General features: G+C 41.7%; 1 protein-coding gene across 1 annotated transcript in view; it reads right to left on the bottom strand.

Annotated features, from left to right (window-relative positions):
• Positions 1 to 7,436: 7,436 nt before the first annotated feature.
• Positions 7,437 to 16,482, bottom strand: part of ZRANB3 (zinc finger RANBP2-type containing 3) — a 324,081-nt gene continuing 315,035 nt past the window's right edge. The window contains exons 18-21 of the mRNA XM_033231677.1: positions 16,078 to 16,188; positions 14,630 to 15,044; positions 10,610 to 10,741; positions 7,437 to 8,213 (exon numbers count right to left, since the gene is read on the bottom strand). Of these exons, the coding sequence (XP_033087568.1) occupies positions 8,115 to 8,213; positions 10,610 to 10,741; positions 14,630 to 15,044; positions 16,078 to 16,188 (757 nt within the window). The 3' untranslated portion in view covers positions 7,437 to 8,114. The remainder of the gene's footprint in view (positions 8,214 to 10,609; positions 10,742 to 14,629; positions 15,045 to 16,077; positions 16,189 to 16,482) is intronic.

The following is a 16,482-nucleotide window of genomic DNA, read 5'->3' as shown; positions in this document are numbered from 1 at the left end:
TGGAGAAATTGGAACCCTTGTGCATTGCTGGTGGGAATGTAAAATGTTGCAGCTGTAGAAAACAGTGTAGCATTTCCTCAAAATATTAAACTAGACTTATTTGTTCCAGCAATTCCACTTTTGGGTACATACCCCAAAGAACTGAAAACGGAGTTTCAAACAGGCACGTGCATACTCATATTCACAGCAGCATTATTCACAACAACTGAAAGGTGGACACAACCCCTATGTCCATGGATGGATGAATGAATTTAAAAAATTAGTAGATAATAATGAAATATTATTTGGCCTAAAATAGGAAGGAGATTCTGACATATGCTTCAACGTGGATAAACCCTGAGGACATAATGATAAGTGAAATAGGCCAGACACAAAAGGACAAATATTGCATGACTGCACTTATATGAGGTGCCTAGATTATTAGTCAAATACATACTGACAAAAAGTAGAATGGTGGTGTTTTACACTATTCTTGCATTGCTGTAAGGAGATACCTGAGACTGGGTAATTTATAAAGAAAAGATGTTTAGCACTGGGTGTGGTGGCTCACACCTGTAATCCCAGCACTTTGGGAGGCTGAGGTGGGCAGGTCACCTGAGGTCAGAAGTTTGAGACCAGCCTGGCCAACATGGCTAAACCCCATATCTACTAAAAGTACAAAAATTAGCCAGGCATAGTGGCAGGTGCCTGTAATCCCAGCTACTCAGGAAGCTGAGGCAGGAGAATCACTTGAACCCGGAACGCGGAGGCTGCAGTGAGCTGAGATTGCACCACTGCACTCCAGTCTGAGTGACAAGAGCGAGACTCCGTCTCAAAAAACAAAAACAAAAACAAAAACAAAAAAAAGAAGTTTATTTGGCTCATGGTCCTGCAGTCTTTATAGGAAGCACGGTGCTGGCATCTGCTCAGCTTCTTGGGAGGCCTCAGGAAGCTTACAATCACCGCGAAAGGTCATGGGGGATCAGGCACATCACCTGGTGAAAGCAGGAGCAAAAGAGAGAGAGAGCCACGGGGAAGGTGCCACACACATTTAAAGAACCAGATCTGGTAAGAATTCATTATCATGAAGACAGCACCAAGCCATGAGGGATCCGCCCCCATGATCCAAGCACCTCCCACTAGGCCCCACCTCCAGACTTCGGATTACAATTCAACATGAGATTTGGGTGGGGGCAAATAGCCAAACTATATTAGGTGGTTACCAAGAACTGGGAAAAGAGTTTCATGAGTGCAGAGTTTCAGTATCGGACAATAAAAAAGTTTTGGAGATGCATGGTGATGATAGTTACACAATAATGTGAATGTACTTAATACCACTGAACTGTACATGTAAAAACAATTAAAATGATAAATTTTACCACAATAAAAATTACATATACGGCTTGTATTATATTTATGTTGGATTGTACTGGTCTAGAAACACAACATGTTTTATAGTTAATTGTGATTAGTGGTAATAATTCACAAATACCCTTTTTTTTTTTTTTTTTTTGAGATGGAGTCTCGCTCTGTCGCCCAGGCTGGAGTGCCCTGGCCGGATCTCGGCTCACTGCAACCTCCACCATTCTCCTGCCTCAGCCTCCTGACTAGCTGGGACTACAGGCGCCCGCCACCACACCCGGCTAAGTTTTTGTATTTTTAGTAGAAACAGGGTTTCACGGTGTTAGCCAGGATGGTCTCGATCCCCTGACCTCGTGATCTGCCCGCCTCGGCCTCCCAAAGTGCTGGGATTACAGGTGTGAGCCACCGCACCCGGCCCACAAATACCTTTTTTTAAAAAAAAAGCAAAAACACCCTTGCCAGGATTTATTTGAACAAAATCAGCTGCCTGACCTCTACTTAACTACTAATATGGAACCACACTGGCATATGGCACACTAAGGAAGGGATTCATTTTTTTTTTTTTTTTGAGACAGAGTCTCCCTCTGTTGCCCAGGCTGGAAAGCAGTGGCCGGATCTCCGCTCACTGCAAGCTCCGCCTCCCGGGTTTACGCCATTCTCCTGCCTCAGCCTCCCCAGTAGCTGGGACTACAGGCGCCCAGCACCTTGCCCAGTTAGTTTTTTGCTTTTTTTAGTAGAGACGGGGTTTCACCGTGTTAGCCAGGATGGTCTCGATCTCCTGACCTCGTGATCCGCCCGTCTCGGCCTCCCAAAGTGCTGGGATTACAGGCTTGAGCCACCGCTCCCGGCCCCAGGATTCATTTTTACTTACAAGCTGCAGCAGGCACAGGAACCAAATAGGCCACAGAGATGCACATTAGGCTGGAGAAAGGGCAGGCATTGATGTCAGGGTGGCAGATGGTTTCTAAGGCCCATGGGGAGTTCAAGAACTAGTGGACACATGACCAGGGTCCAGGGTTAGGGTAGTATTTGAGCAATGGTATTTCAATAGGAACTGATTTTGTCATCATGCTGTATGCACAAGATGGCATACAGTGATGCAACATGAAATACCTCTTCCTCACACCTCAAGTTTTGCTAAAAGAAGAAATTTTTGGCCTCTCTCTATCCTCACTCCCTCCTCCCTAAAGGAAGCAGAGTGACTTATCCCATTGGTAAATTTAGGAGAAGCCATGGAGGATGAAAACGCCTGTTTCCTTTCTCTCTGATCAGCCTGTCTACGGAACAGACTGCTTTTATGTGCTGAGGACAGAAGCCCTCAAGTTTGGCCTGGGGATCCTTCTCTCATTGTTTCCAAGATGAAGTCAAGTGACTGCAGGCATGGGTTTTGGGGTAAATTTGCTTGTCCTCCAGGATAGATTAACTCTTACTTTCCTGCAGGGGGGCTACCCAGGGCCCCAGTTGAACACAGAGGCCCTAAGTATTAGAGAGCTTGACGGGTGCTGCAGATTCATGCATGATTTCAAATTCTCTTTTATTAACCTAAAAACTGACATTGTCAATTCCATCTGTCTGATTTCTGAGTCTCATTTCTCAGCTGGTCCCCAGTTTGATGTGGGGAGAGAGGCATTAGAAATTATCCTTCCTAAACCTCTTAAGAGCAGTTTTCAAAACAGTAAGAAGAACAAAAACCACATAGCAATATTTCATGTATGGCTTTAAAAAATACCCATTTGATGAAAGCCAAGACATAAATTAAGTCATAGTTCTGTAAGGAAGTATTATGTAGAAGGCAGGTAAAACATTTCTGCAGGATTGCAAAGGCTGTAAGCTGAAGCACAGCAATCTGGGTTACACCAAGAAGATTGGACTGTGTCTGTGGCATCTGTGTGTAAATGATGCATGCCAAGCACTTGCTAGATTCAGGCAGCACAAGAGTGCTTTCTTTAGCTCATTGTGGAGGCTAAGTTGAAATGACGTTGGGCTTTTTTTTTTTTTTTCCTGAGATGGAGTTTCGCTCTTGTTGCCTGGGCTGGAGTGCAATGGTGAAATCTCGGCTCACCACAATCTCTGCCTCCCAAGTTCAAGCAATTCTCCTGGCTCAGCCTCCCAAGTAGCTGGGATTACAGGCGTCCACCACCACGCTTGGCTAACTTTCTGTATTTTTAGTAGAGACGGGGTTTCACTAGGTTGACCAGGCTGGTCTTGAACTCTTGACCTCAGGTAATCCACCCGCCTCAGCCTCCCAAAGTGCTAGGATAGTTTTTTTTTTTTTGAGACGGAGTCTTGCTCTGTCACCCAGGCTGGAGTGCAGTGGCCAGATCTCAGCTCACTGCTTGCTCTGCTTCCCGGGTTTACGCCCTTCTCTGCCTCAGCCTCCCAAGTAGCTGGGACTACAGGCGCCCGCCACCTCGCCCGGCTAGTTTTTTGTATTTTTTAGTAGAGACGGGGTTTCACTAGGTTGACCAGGCTGGTCTTGAACTCTTGACCTCAGGTAATCCACCCGCCTCAGCCTCCAAAGTGCTAGGATAGTTTTTTTTTTTTTTGAGACGGAGTCTTGCTCTGTCACCCAGGCTGGAGTGCAGTGGCCAGATCTCAGCTCACTGCTTGCTCTGCTTCCCGGGTTTACGCCCTTCTCCTGCCTCAGCCTCCCAAGTAGCTGGATTACAGGCGTCCACCACCACGCTTGGCTAACTTTCTGTATTTTTAGTAGAGACGGGGTTTCACCGTGTTAGCCAGGATAGTCTCGATCTCCTGACCTCGTGATCCGCCCGTCTCGGCCTCCCAAAGTGCTGGGATTACAGGCTTGAGCCACCGCGCCCGGCCGAAGATCTCTTTCTTAAACAGACTTTAGCTTCATATAGTTTAGGTGTTTGGTGGTTCTCCAATCTATTGATGACATCTAGTTGCAGGGAAGGCAGATGTGTAAGAGCAGAGAGATCATGAAATATAAACACTTTAGCAAATGTGGAATAATTAACAATATTTTTAAGGTGTACCAGAGGCCAGTTTCCAGGAAATAGCTAGAAGCTACTGCCAGAAAGACCCTAGTCAATGATTTGAGGGAGGTGGGAGAGAAACTGCTAAGGCAGAGAGGCAGGTAGTTGGAACACAGAATGTATTTTAATAACAGTGACATTTCTCAGTGGTAATTATGAACACAACCAGGGTGGCAAAAACACCCTTAACCGTGTAAAGCAACTGACAAACTTGAGATGGGATAAAACTTTTTCTGGTAGTTGGATATTCAGATAGATTAGTGCAGTAACTAGGAGCCCACAATTTTCCAGTTCAAAAGAACAAATGATGGAATGAGAGACAGGCTAATAATATGCAACAGAAAATGAGATACTATTTCTACAATTTATTTTTGATGTTTGAGAGCCATGATTCTGTATCCTGTGAGTAAACACAACCTATTTACAGTAAAGAGCGCAAGAGCATTGACTTTTTCGTCATGTAATTTAAAATGCCTCATACGGCCGGGCGCGGTGGCTCAAGCCTGTAATCCCAGCACTTTGGGAGGCCGAGTCGGGTGGATCACGAGGTCAGGAGATCGAGACCATCCTGGCTAACACGGTGAAACCCCGTCTCTACTAAAAAATACAAAAAAAAAAAAACTAGCCGGGCGAGGTGGTGGGCGCCTGTAGTCCCAGCTGCTCGGGAGGCTGAGGCAGGAGAATGGCGTGAACCCGGGAGGCGGAGCTTGCAGTGAGCCGAGATCCGGCCACAGCACTCCAGCCTGGGCGACAGAGCGAGACTCCGTCTCAAAAAAAAAAAAAAAAAAAAAAAAAAAATGCCTCATACTTTTTATTTCTAAAGAAACTATATTTTAAATGTTTCACTCAAGAATCTGAAGAAGAGATTTGATTTATTAGCAAGATGTATGGGCAGAAAATCCTTTTCCCATCCAGTTAAGAAAATGTAGAGAGTATTCACTTGTCCCAGGAAAATCTCCCCAAGAAATGTATGTTGCGCTGTAATTAATGCTAAGAGTGGGCGTCTTTAACAATTCCATATTAATTCTTCTTCCTGGCTCTGGGGCTACCAAAAGCAACTTTACTAGTCATCAGAATGTGTCTGGGATCAATGTCACCCAGTGACGGGAGCAGGAAGGCAGGCCAGCCTGATGCTGGCTGTGCAGTTTGAGTGTGTGAGCCCACCATGCTCCGGAAGTCCTCCCCACCCTACCCCTACCCACAAGCATATTTTCATGTGGTTTCCTATCGTAAGCGGGTTCCTTCCTCAGCTACCACTTCCCAGCTCTGTTCCCTGGATCCAGAGCCTTTTTTCTTTTTTGAGATGGGGCCTTGCTGTGTTACCCAGGCTGGTCATGAACCCCTGGGCTTAAGTGACCCTCCTACCTCAGCCTCCTGAGTAGCTAGGACTATAGGCAAGTGCCATCACACCTGGCCAGAGCCTTTTTTGTTGTTGTTTTCTTAGCCTAAACTGTATCTTGCACCTTCTCCGAGTCTTTTCAGAGCTGGGCCTATCCTTTTACACTCATTCTACCCACCTGTGTTTTTCACTCCATCTCCAGAGTGGCAGCAGCTACCTTCTTCCTGGGGGGCATCTGCACTTCTTTCTGCACTCAGGATCTGCTGCTTGCTCTGATACTTTCTGTATCCCTTTGTCATAACCTCCCATTTGCCATACACAGTGGGGAGCTTCTGTTTCAGATTGTGAGGAGGAAAGAACAGTCTCCTCAAGATGCCCTTTCGGTCTTGGTTATTAGATCGATCTCTATCTTTATTTTCAGTCTCAGAACCCTTCGTCTCAATGTGCCCCACAAGTAATGCAAACCAAATTAGGGGAAGGCAGGACACAAAGCTCTGAGACATGTCAGGAAGGGATGGGGATGAGCCAGTCAGCATCCTGTACAGCAAATGCTTACTGCTCCTTATGGCATTTCTAATTAGAATTCTGAAACCTGGTATAGCCTGAGTCTAGCTTCATAGATTGTTTCACCTCAAACCATCACACAGTTCTTACATGCGATAACTTTCTCCTTAGAATTATCATCTTAGTGTGATCTGAAGAGCAAGTTCCCCTCACAATTGATCTACTTAGACATCGCTTGCAAACATCCCATGCTGGAGGAAAGGCAGTGTGCCTGCTTCTTGGCTCTCAACCATGACAAATCCTAGGTTACCTCAGCAATGAGGCAGAAAACTGCAAGAGAGCCTGACCAACTAAGCAGAAAGGAGGCCAAAGAAAGCCCAACTTCATTTATAAAATAACCAACATGATTTGATCTCATACAATGAAATAGAAACTGAGGAACAACTGTGGTTGTATAATCTTTGATTGTTTAATCTTTCTAAAAACAAGTCCTTTATGTTGTAAAGCACTAGCTATTAATTAACATGGGAAAATGCTCAAACTAAAGAAGTGTATGTCCTAGTAGTATTTACAAACAGCTCCCTTTTGGGAATGTAATTCTTCCTTGGTCCTGTATTTTGTATAGTTCTGACTCTTTGCTCTCATGATTCTGACATATTGCAGGATTAGGCCTCCGGTTTGTTTCATTATCACTCTTATTTTATGTCAATTACATTTTAATGTTATCACTGTATCTTTAAATGCATATAACCATCTGATTATGCCTTATTATAAAGTGTTTTATCATCATCACTCTTTTTAAAAGAAGTACCAGAAACATACCTTTAATAACACAGGGTTTTAAAAACAGAAAATGAGAACCAGAAGACAAAGAGTATTTTGACAGTACGCCTAGTTTGTGTTTGTTTTTTTGAGATGGAGTCTTGCTCTGTCGCCCAGGCTGGAGTGCAGTGACGTGATCTTGGCTCACTGCAAGCTCTGCCTCCCAGGTTCAAGCCATTCTCCTGCCTCAGCCTCCCGAGTAGCTGAAATTACAGGCACGCGACACCATGCCTGGCTACATTTTTGTATTTTTAGTAGAGATGGGGTTTCACCGTATTAGCTAGGATGGTCTCAATCTATCTCCTGACCTCATGATCTGCCCGCTCTGGCCTCCCAAAGTGCTGGGATTACACTTGTGAGCCACGGCGCCCAGCCAACAGTAAGCATAGTTTGACTCATTTTTTAAAAAAGATATTCAAGCTTAAGTGGCATTTTACATTTTATGTTTTCACTTATTTAATAGTTTTAACAATTACTTTACACAGAACCCCCAAATTGTCTGCAAACACCATAGGTATTTCATTTTGAAAAGGATTATTTTTGATAAAGATGACTGGCTAAAAAATAAAGCAAGAAAAGCAACACCCAAAATGCATACCCCAAGCTCATTCTGGAGGTATTCAGTGTACAATCTCTCTTGAATCCTAAGCAAGCTGGTAATGCTTGGCCCAGAATTCCCAGATAATGATTTGTGTCTGAAATTTCCCATGAGGTTTTGCAATGTTCCATTCATACCTATGACAATCCAGAACAATACTAATCCAGAAGCATTTTTAGGTAATTGAGAGTACATTTTTTAAACACAATCTATGCACAATACAGTGATTAGGCATATTAGGGGTAAAGAGCTTAACAAAACATTGCTGAAACATAATTGCGAGTCTGCATCAAATCAAAAAGGCCACAGAAATATTTAGTATTGTATCTTAGTTTTTGTTAAGTACTTTCAAAATGTAATTAACACTAAAATAATTAGTACAAGAGAATTTGAGTTCTTGATTTTTGTTCAGAAAATTTTACTCTTAATATATTAAACAAACATGGAAAACTTTTGTATTAAAGTCTTCCACATGTAAACCATTTGTCATTCATTCATATATTTTTCTACTTTACTTCTTCACCAAAAATCGTGTGATGTCTGATCCATGCTTTGATGCTAGAGATTGTCTTCTCACCTGGCTTCTTTCCTTAGCTTGTCTGGCAGTTCTCTAAAAGTTAAAAAATATGCATATGTACATGTTAGGAAAAAAGCACTGGCTACAGAAGCTCAAAAACTCTTTGTATTGTTAGTCTGGAAAATCTACACTGTCACTACACCCATTTCCCAGTGGCTGGCTATTAAACAGTTACCAAACGACAAGGCAGAGTATCTCAGCAGCTCTGGCAAGTCCCTAAGGTCCTAGGTTCTTAGGACCAACGTAGCAGGAGAAAACATACAACTTAGGGGATGTCTTGCTACCCAGTGACAGCATGAATTCCTCATTTGGAGACTAGGGAGGCCCTGATTCTCCCATTTAAGCGGGAGTTTTTTTCTTTTTTTTTTTTGAGATGGAGTTTTGCTCTTTCGCCCAGGCTGGAGTGAAGTGGCGTGATCTCAGCTCACTGCAACCTCTGTCCCCCAGGTTCAAGCGATTCTCCAGCCTCAGCCTCCAGAGTAGCTGGGATTATAGGCGCCTGCCACCACACCCAGCTAATTTTTGTATTTTTAGTAGAGACGGGGTTTTGCCACGTTGGCCAGGCTGGTCTCAAACTCCTGACCTCAGCTGATCCACCCGCCTCGGCCTCCCCAAGTGGGAGTTCTTAAGGCAACTTGGGATTACCCGGTGAAGAAAATCTACCCACTTCCTATTCTCCAATCCCAGAGGCCATTTCCAACACAACAGATAAGCTGGTGTAGAAAATAAAATGATGTAGACCAGAACTGGATTCTTCCACTAATCCCACATGTAACATTTTTCATGAGAATCTAAAAAAATAATTACAGAAAGGGCTGCATTTTCTTTGGCTACTTCTTAATTCTCATATAGGTCTTGAATTTGCTACTAACGTGCAAAGCTGAGAAATCAGATGACTTTTTTTTTTTTCCAACTGAAGTCCATGTGAGGTGATCCATGCAGAAAGAGTAAGGACAGAAAAGAAGCTTACGGTGGGGGGCGGTGGCTCACACCTGTAATCCCAACACTTTGGGAGGCCGAGGTGGGTGGATCATCTGAGGTCAGAAATTCGAGACCAGCCTGGACAACATGGTGAAACCCTGTCTCTACTAAAAATATAAAAATCAGCTGGGTGTGGTGGCGGGTACCTGTAATCCCAGCTACTCAGGAGGCTGAGGTAGGAGAATCAGCTTGAACCCGGGAAACGGAGGTTGCAGTGAGCTGAGATCGTGCTGAGATCACGCCACTGCTCTCCAGCCTGGGTGACAGAGCGATACTCCGTCTTAAAAAAAAAAAAAAAAAAACAGTAGTAAAGAGTTCATATATTATAAACATTGGCAAAGGATCTGAAATAGCTCTCAAAAGTTTAAATATAACTGATACGCATCTTTTTAAAACATTAGTGTCTTTAGCAAACAAAACAATTTCAGGCCTTTCTCCCCTTGCACCACAATGGCACCCACTGACCATACCCAGTGGCAGTTAAATGGGCTTCTGGTGTCATAAATGAGTAAAATTCTTTGGAAAACAGTTTGGTGATAAATCCTACATTGTCAAAAATATGCAAATACTTTTGACTCAGTGATTTTTACACATGATAATCTACCTTAAGGAATGACCTCAAAATGAAGAAAACAGTTTTGTTTACAAAAAGTGTGCTTGGTGGCATGATGTATAAAAGCAGAAAAATTTAAATAAGTATAAATCAGTATGGGAATGGTTAAGTAAACTACAGTAGAGATATGCTCAATAGAATATTGTATTATGCAGTCATTTTAGATGATATAAGTTATGAATGGTTAGAGAACATGAGAAATGCTTAGATCTTGCTGTAACTGAAAAAAAGTTGAATACAAAGTTGCATATTGAATATTTCTAAGATGATCTCAACAGATAAATCCCATTACCTTTTACTGGACTGCCTGTAAAAAATGTATCCTGGTAGATAAACAATAGTATGTGTTTTTTTCCTCTCATTCTAAGCAACGGGTAAGTAACTACCAAAAGATGAGGCAGAGTTAATTGGTTTCATACTTTGGCCAGCAATGAAACCTTTGTATGCTGAACTGAGTTGGTCCTAGAGATAACTTATCAATGTTTTCAGATATTTCAGGATATCCTTAGTTATATGCAAACATGTATCACTGCCCTAATTCACCAAATTTCCAGTTTGGGTCTCATCAAGACAATATGTAAATTGTATTCATTTCTTTCTTGGTAGTGGTGCAAATGTCTTGGTCCTAGAATGAATGAAAAGGGAAGCAGCTTTTCTTGCATCTGTGACACGGGCCTTGAGAGGAAAGGCAAGTGTTAGATGATGAAAGGAGTAAAATGCGCCTCGAATCTCAGACCAGGGATAAATTTATCCACATAATCTTCCACACCTGTGTGCACAATTTTCCATCTGACGTCTCAGGATGCAGTCAAAGCTATATGAGAGCTTCACTGACCTCTTTGTGACAGACTGTGCAGAGAGTCTGCAGGTTGTCCAGGGAACACTGTCCCCCTCCCCCATACACTGGCTTGATGTGATCCACCTGCCAGAAATGTCCTTCCCTTGGGTTTCTTATCATTTCATTTAGCTGCAATAAGAATACAAGTCAGCAGTTTTCAACATACACTGCAAGAAGTGTTTGTTGGTTTTGCATTGTGCAATCATGTTCATACGGGAAAATCATGGGAAAAAACACATCAGGAGAGCTCTGTATAGCTTTTATTGTGAGTAGAAGAAAACCCTCTCTTCGAAGTTTGAAAGCAATAAGATGTGTTTTTTTTCTCCCTTACCTCATTATGAAAGAATTACAAGAAAATATAAATTACCAAGACTCCTGACAGATTGGGAAAAACTGGTTTTTCTGCACCTGTAAGTTAGTTTACATATTCACTAAACCAAATCTAAGAAAAGAATAACAATAGGTTAGAAATGTAAAACTTCTCAATACTACTGAGTCAAATAATCTTTAATTGTTGACCTAAATGCTTTTGTCACTACACAATGGCAGTTTAATGTCAATAGCTATTACCTAGAACTTTCATACTATTCACCAGAGAACTTTCCAAGTTACGTGAACTGGAATGAAATTTCTAGAACAAATATCTGTAACTTGCATATTTGGAATAATTCCAGATGACCATTTAAAGTAGCCTTTATTTAGGCCAGTCCATATATACACATTTTATATTTTTTATATTTAATCAGTGATAACCTACATTAAGATGGGATGTATTTTATCATTTTACCTGAGGTAGTAAAACCAATTCACACCATGGCAATGCAGTTGTCTAAGTATCACAGAGATGAGTGTGGCACTTGCTTTTATTTCCTTCAACTTAACGGCTGCTGGCCTTGGGAACCCATGATTATGTATAAAGCCTGTTTAAGAAAGCGTGTCAGGCACAATGACCTGATCAATAGTGCTGGCCCACGAGGAGTCACAAGAGGCAACAAGTTGGAGCAGTAAACTTTGTCCAGCTGACCTTTGTTACTGCCTCCCTTATCTTCTCTTCTGTGCTGAACTTCCCAACTACTGTTAGAAGAATGCATTGATTTTTGTTTTTGAGGTTGCCATTGTAAGAAGCTACTACAAATGGCGGTCTTGTGCATCAAGCAAATGGCATAGTCTTAGAAAAAAAATCCATTTTGGTTTTGCCTTTTTAAACCAATTCCTTCTCTCTGAGCAGCCCCCACTCTGACAGACTCAATAATTCAGAAGATGCTTCTTTAGTTTTTCCAAGCAACTGTAAGGCAAATCACTTGGGGCCACTCTTCGATATCCTAAATTTGCCCACCTCTTGAAAGAATCACTTGATGTGGTAGTGCATGCCTGTAATCCCAGATGTTTGGGAGGCTGAGGCAGGAGGATCGCTTGGTCCAGGAGTTCAACATCATCCCGAGCAACACAGTGAGACCCCAGACCCAATCTCAAAAAAAAAAAAAAATGTGTATGTATAAAATCACTCTCTAACTAGTCCTACCTAAGTCGAGCCTATTGTGTTCCTTATTCTCAGAGCACTTTTGTTTTGGATATCTATTATATTACTTCTGCATTCCTGGACAGGTTGCTTTCAATAACCTTGAGTCATTTTGTTGCATGTCTTCTGGAAGCCATCACACTGAGACAGCAGTAACTGAAGTCTGACTGACATCCCTGGGATGTGTACAATATGTCCCTCACCAATTAGACCAAAAGATCTTTCAGGAACTCTGGATATCATTAGAGAAATAGTGTATTGCCCTATCTCTCAGAGATATGCTAATTCATCTTTACAGAAATGCTGATTAATTCATTTGCTCATAATTCAGCAACACTGTCCTAGGTAAATAAAAATACATCATTTGTGTAACTGGAAGGAATTCATCCAATATTTTAGTGGGCAGACAGTGGCTGAGGGGTGATTCTTCTTAAATTAAGCACACTAGAAAATTACATTTTATTTAGAGATGGGGTCTCGCTCTGTTGCCCAGGCTGGAGTGCAGTGGCACTATTACAGCTCACTGCAGACTTGACCTTCTGGACTCAAGCAATGCTCCTATCTCAGCCAACCAAGTAGCTGGGACTACAGATGCATGCTACCACACCCGGCTAACTTTTCTTTTCTTTTTTTTTTTTTTTTTGGAAAAAAGGGGTTCCACTATGTTGCTCAGGCTGATAACTCTTGGCTCAAGCAATCTTCCCACCTTGGCTTCTCAAAGTACTGGGATTACAGGTATGAGCCAAAGCCTGGCCTACTTTGAAATTTAGAATTGTTCAGATAGCAAGATTAGAAATCCAACTGAATTTTGGAAATGAAAGTGAATACTGATGATAGTGTGCTATAAATAATAATTTGTCATAAATTGGTGTATTAAAATTACATTTTTCAATGCAATGAACACATACATGTATGTGAGTGTATATACACATACATAGCCTTCTGATTGTGATGGACTACATTTCTGGGTTATCTGTCTGCCCCTTGTCATTCAATATTAACATATGGAAAGGGGAATCGCCAGACCATAGGTGCCTCTAGATACACTGCACCACCTGTTAAGATCTTTTCCCAAAATAACTGAATGAGAATGAAATTAAGCCTCTAGATCTTACAATTATTATTCAGAAAATTGGGGGAATAGAAGAACATGTCAAACAATACCTTGCAGATACAGGGAGACAAATCCAGAATGGCAAATGATCCAGTATATTCAGCCATTGATAGTATAAAAAAGGAATGGGGTGCTATTATAGATTAAATGAAGCATAAGAAGCATTATAATCAAATATACTATGTGCATGAAATTTTGATCCTAACTTGAACAAAGTAACTATAAAATGCTTTTTTATTTTTATTTTTGGAGCCAGAGTCTTGTTCTGTTGCCCAAGCTGGAGTGCACTGGCGTGATCTTGGTTCACTGCAACTTCCGCCTCTCAGGTTCAAGTGATTCTTCTGCCTCAGCCCCTGAGTAGTTGGGATTATGGGTGCCCGCCACTACGCCTGGCTAAATTTTTATACTTTTAGTAGAGATGGGGTTTCTCCATATTGGCCAGGCTGGTCTCAAACTCCTGACATCAGGTGATCCACCTGCCTTGGCTTCCCAAAGTGTTAGGATTACAGGTGTGAGCCTGGCAAAAGGCATTTTTGAGACAACCTGGGAAATCAAGCATAGACTTAGTATAATTAAGGAACTGTAATTGTGTTGGGTGTGATAACTCGTACTGGGATTATATTTAAAACAAAGAGAGGAAAGGAAATGAGGACCAGGAAAGAGGGCAGGAGGAAAGGAGAAAAGGAAGGGAGAGAGAGAAAGGGGAAGAGGGAGGGGGGAAGAGGGGAAGGAGAGGAAAGGAAGGATAGAAGGAAGGAAGGATGTCTTTTCTTGTGAGAGATAAAGAATGAAAATATTCAAGAGTGAAAAGAAATGTCTGGAATTTTCTTTAAAATAATCTAGGAGATGGTCGGGCGTGACGGCTCATGCCTGTAAACCCAGCACTTTGGGAGGCTGAGGCGGGTGGATCACCTGAGGTCAGGGGTTCAAAACCAGCCTGACCAACATGGCGAAACCCCGTCTCTACTAAAAATACAAAAATTAGCCAGGCGTGGTGGCACATGCCTGTGATCCCAGCTACTCAGGAGGCTGAGGCACCAGAATCACTTGAACCCAGGTGGCAGAGGTTGCAGGGAGCTGAGATTACGCCACTGCACTCCAGCCTGGGTGACAAGGGTGAAACTCTGTCTCAAAAAATAATAATAATAATAAATAAAATAAAATATTCTAGGAGAAACAAACAAGTGAGTCAATGGCAGATGAAAATCACTGCCAAAATGCTGGAAACTGTTAAAGCTGGCTGATGGAGATATGGGTCCATTATTTTCTCTCCTTTTATATATTTGAATATTCCCATGTTAAAATGTAAAAAATAAAGTTAGAGAGTCAATATTCATTACTCAGTACAATGCTGCCTTCTATCTATCACATGATTATAACTTACCTGTTCTAATGGGAGCTTTGAAGTCCAGGTAGCATCCAGAAGTTTCTTCCTCTGACTTTTAGGGGCATCTCTAAGACGTAAAAAGAGTTCTTGTGCATTCACATTACAGAGCTGACACACACCACGTTCAGTTTCAAATACTTTGGCTCGCAGGTAGCTGTTATTAGATCGAATCCAAAACTCTTCTTGACATTTCAGAGAGCAAAACCGTGAATCCCAAGCGTTCACTTTACACGCTTGCTTAGTCTGGCAAGTGGGTTGCTGACAGTGAAGGCAAAGTGGATTTCCTTCATTATCCACAGCTTGCAAATAGCCTTTGGATGTAGAGGGCTTCACAGTGAGATCTGCCTGCACTGTGTATAGATTTAGAAACGGGACGCAGGCTCCCGTTGAAATTTCATCTTCAAGAAATTTTCTACAATTGAAAAAAACACTGAATAGGTAAATAATGAATGAATACTCTAAATAGTAATTGCTTCATACAAAGGTTATCAAAGTTTCTACACGGATAAATAGTAAACACGGATCACAGTGTAGAAATAAAATAGCTATAGTCAGCACTCTATATGCCATGCCATGTAAGGAAGAATGGTGTGTTACAAAAATTAATTTGAATATAAATATGTTGCCTCTCTTGGGAATTTAGATGCTCTCATGTTAAATGATCTGGAAACATGTGAAACATGAAAACATGTGAAACATGTGGAGAAGCTGTTAGAAAATGCTTCTTCAGGCTGGGAAAGGACAGGCTAATGTAAAACCCCAACTAAAGCTTAGCGGCTACCCTGCTCCTTAAATATATGGGGTCACACACCTCATTAGCTCACAGAGGTCATTACAAACTCTCTCCTCCAGCCTCTGCTTGCTCACAGGAAACAGAGTCACAGCCATAAAGTGACAAGAGTGAAATACCTGACAGTGCTGATAGGAATTAGAACAGAAGACTTGCTCCTACAGGTAAACGCAGAGTTGATGAAATTAAACATGCTAGGATACAAAACATGATAGGATATGTGCTCAATTTGTTAGAATAAAAGAAAAGGTACACTACTCAATTTTGTTAGAAAGTCCTACTTGGGAAGTAACAACAGCTGTTCTATTTTTCCATGGTTGTTTTTTAGAAGAGTTGAAAGAAAGACTTCTAATGATGGAGCTCAAGACTGAGGGACAGAGCCCAAATTTAACTTCAGGTCTCCTGGCATCTACCCCCAAGCCCTGGGGCAGGTTACTTAGTCCACCTGGTCTCAGTGTCCTTCCTCATCTCTAATGTTTAAAATGAGGACACCAGGTACCTCAACAGGTTGCTAGGACAACTGAAGAGCTACTATCTTGTGAAAGTTCTTTGTAACCTCTAAAGTGGTCACGCAAAGGTGAGACATTATTGTGAATATCAAAATGTAAAGGAGTGGAATTAGTACTACTATATACTAGTAGTAGAAAAACCTTACTTTGTGAAAGGATCCTGTGGCCTGGACTCCTTTGTGATCAGACGGACATGGCCCCCAGTATTCTTCACTTTATCCACTGAGGCTATGGCAATATCTTCTTTGGTTATGTATCTAAAACAATGATATGTTAAATAGATTCCCTCTATCTCATAAAAAAAAAAATCTCTATTGCATGTTCACATTGTTCCTTGCAAAAGCAATAGAAGAAAAAGCAAGCACAATTGTATTCACTGTGCTAAAACTCAAGTTAGAAAATGGAATTTTTACCCTTTATCTTGGTGTTCATTATGTGAGAAATACATTTCTTTGTTCCAAATTAGTTGTCTCAAATTTCTTTTTCTAAGAAATCCAAGAGTCACTGAATATCCTTTGGACCAATTTTCATTTAGGGGAAAAAGGAGTGGG

Source organism: Trachypithecus francoisi, unplaced genomic scaffold (genome assembly GCF_009764315.1).
Source record: "Trachypithecus francoisi isolate TF-2019V2 unplaced genomic scaffold, Tfra_2.0 Lachesis_group13, whole genome shotgun sequence".
Classification (NCBI taxonomy): domain Eukaryota; kingdom Metazoa; phylum Chordata; class Mammalia; order Primates; family Cercopithecidae; genus Trachypithecus; species Trachypithecus francoisi.
Note: the sequence above shows the minus strand (reverse complement) of the source record. Positions and strands in the feature narration are given on the sequence as shown.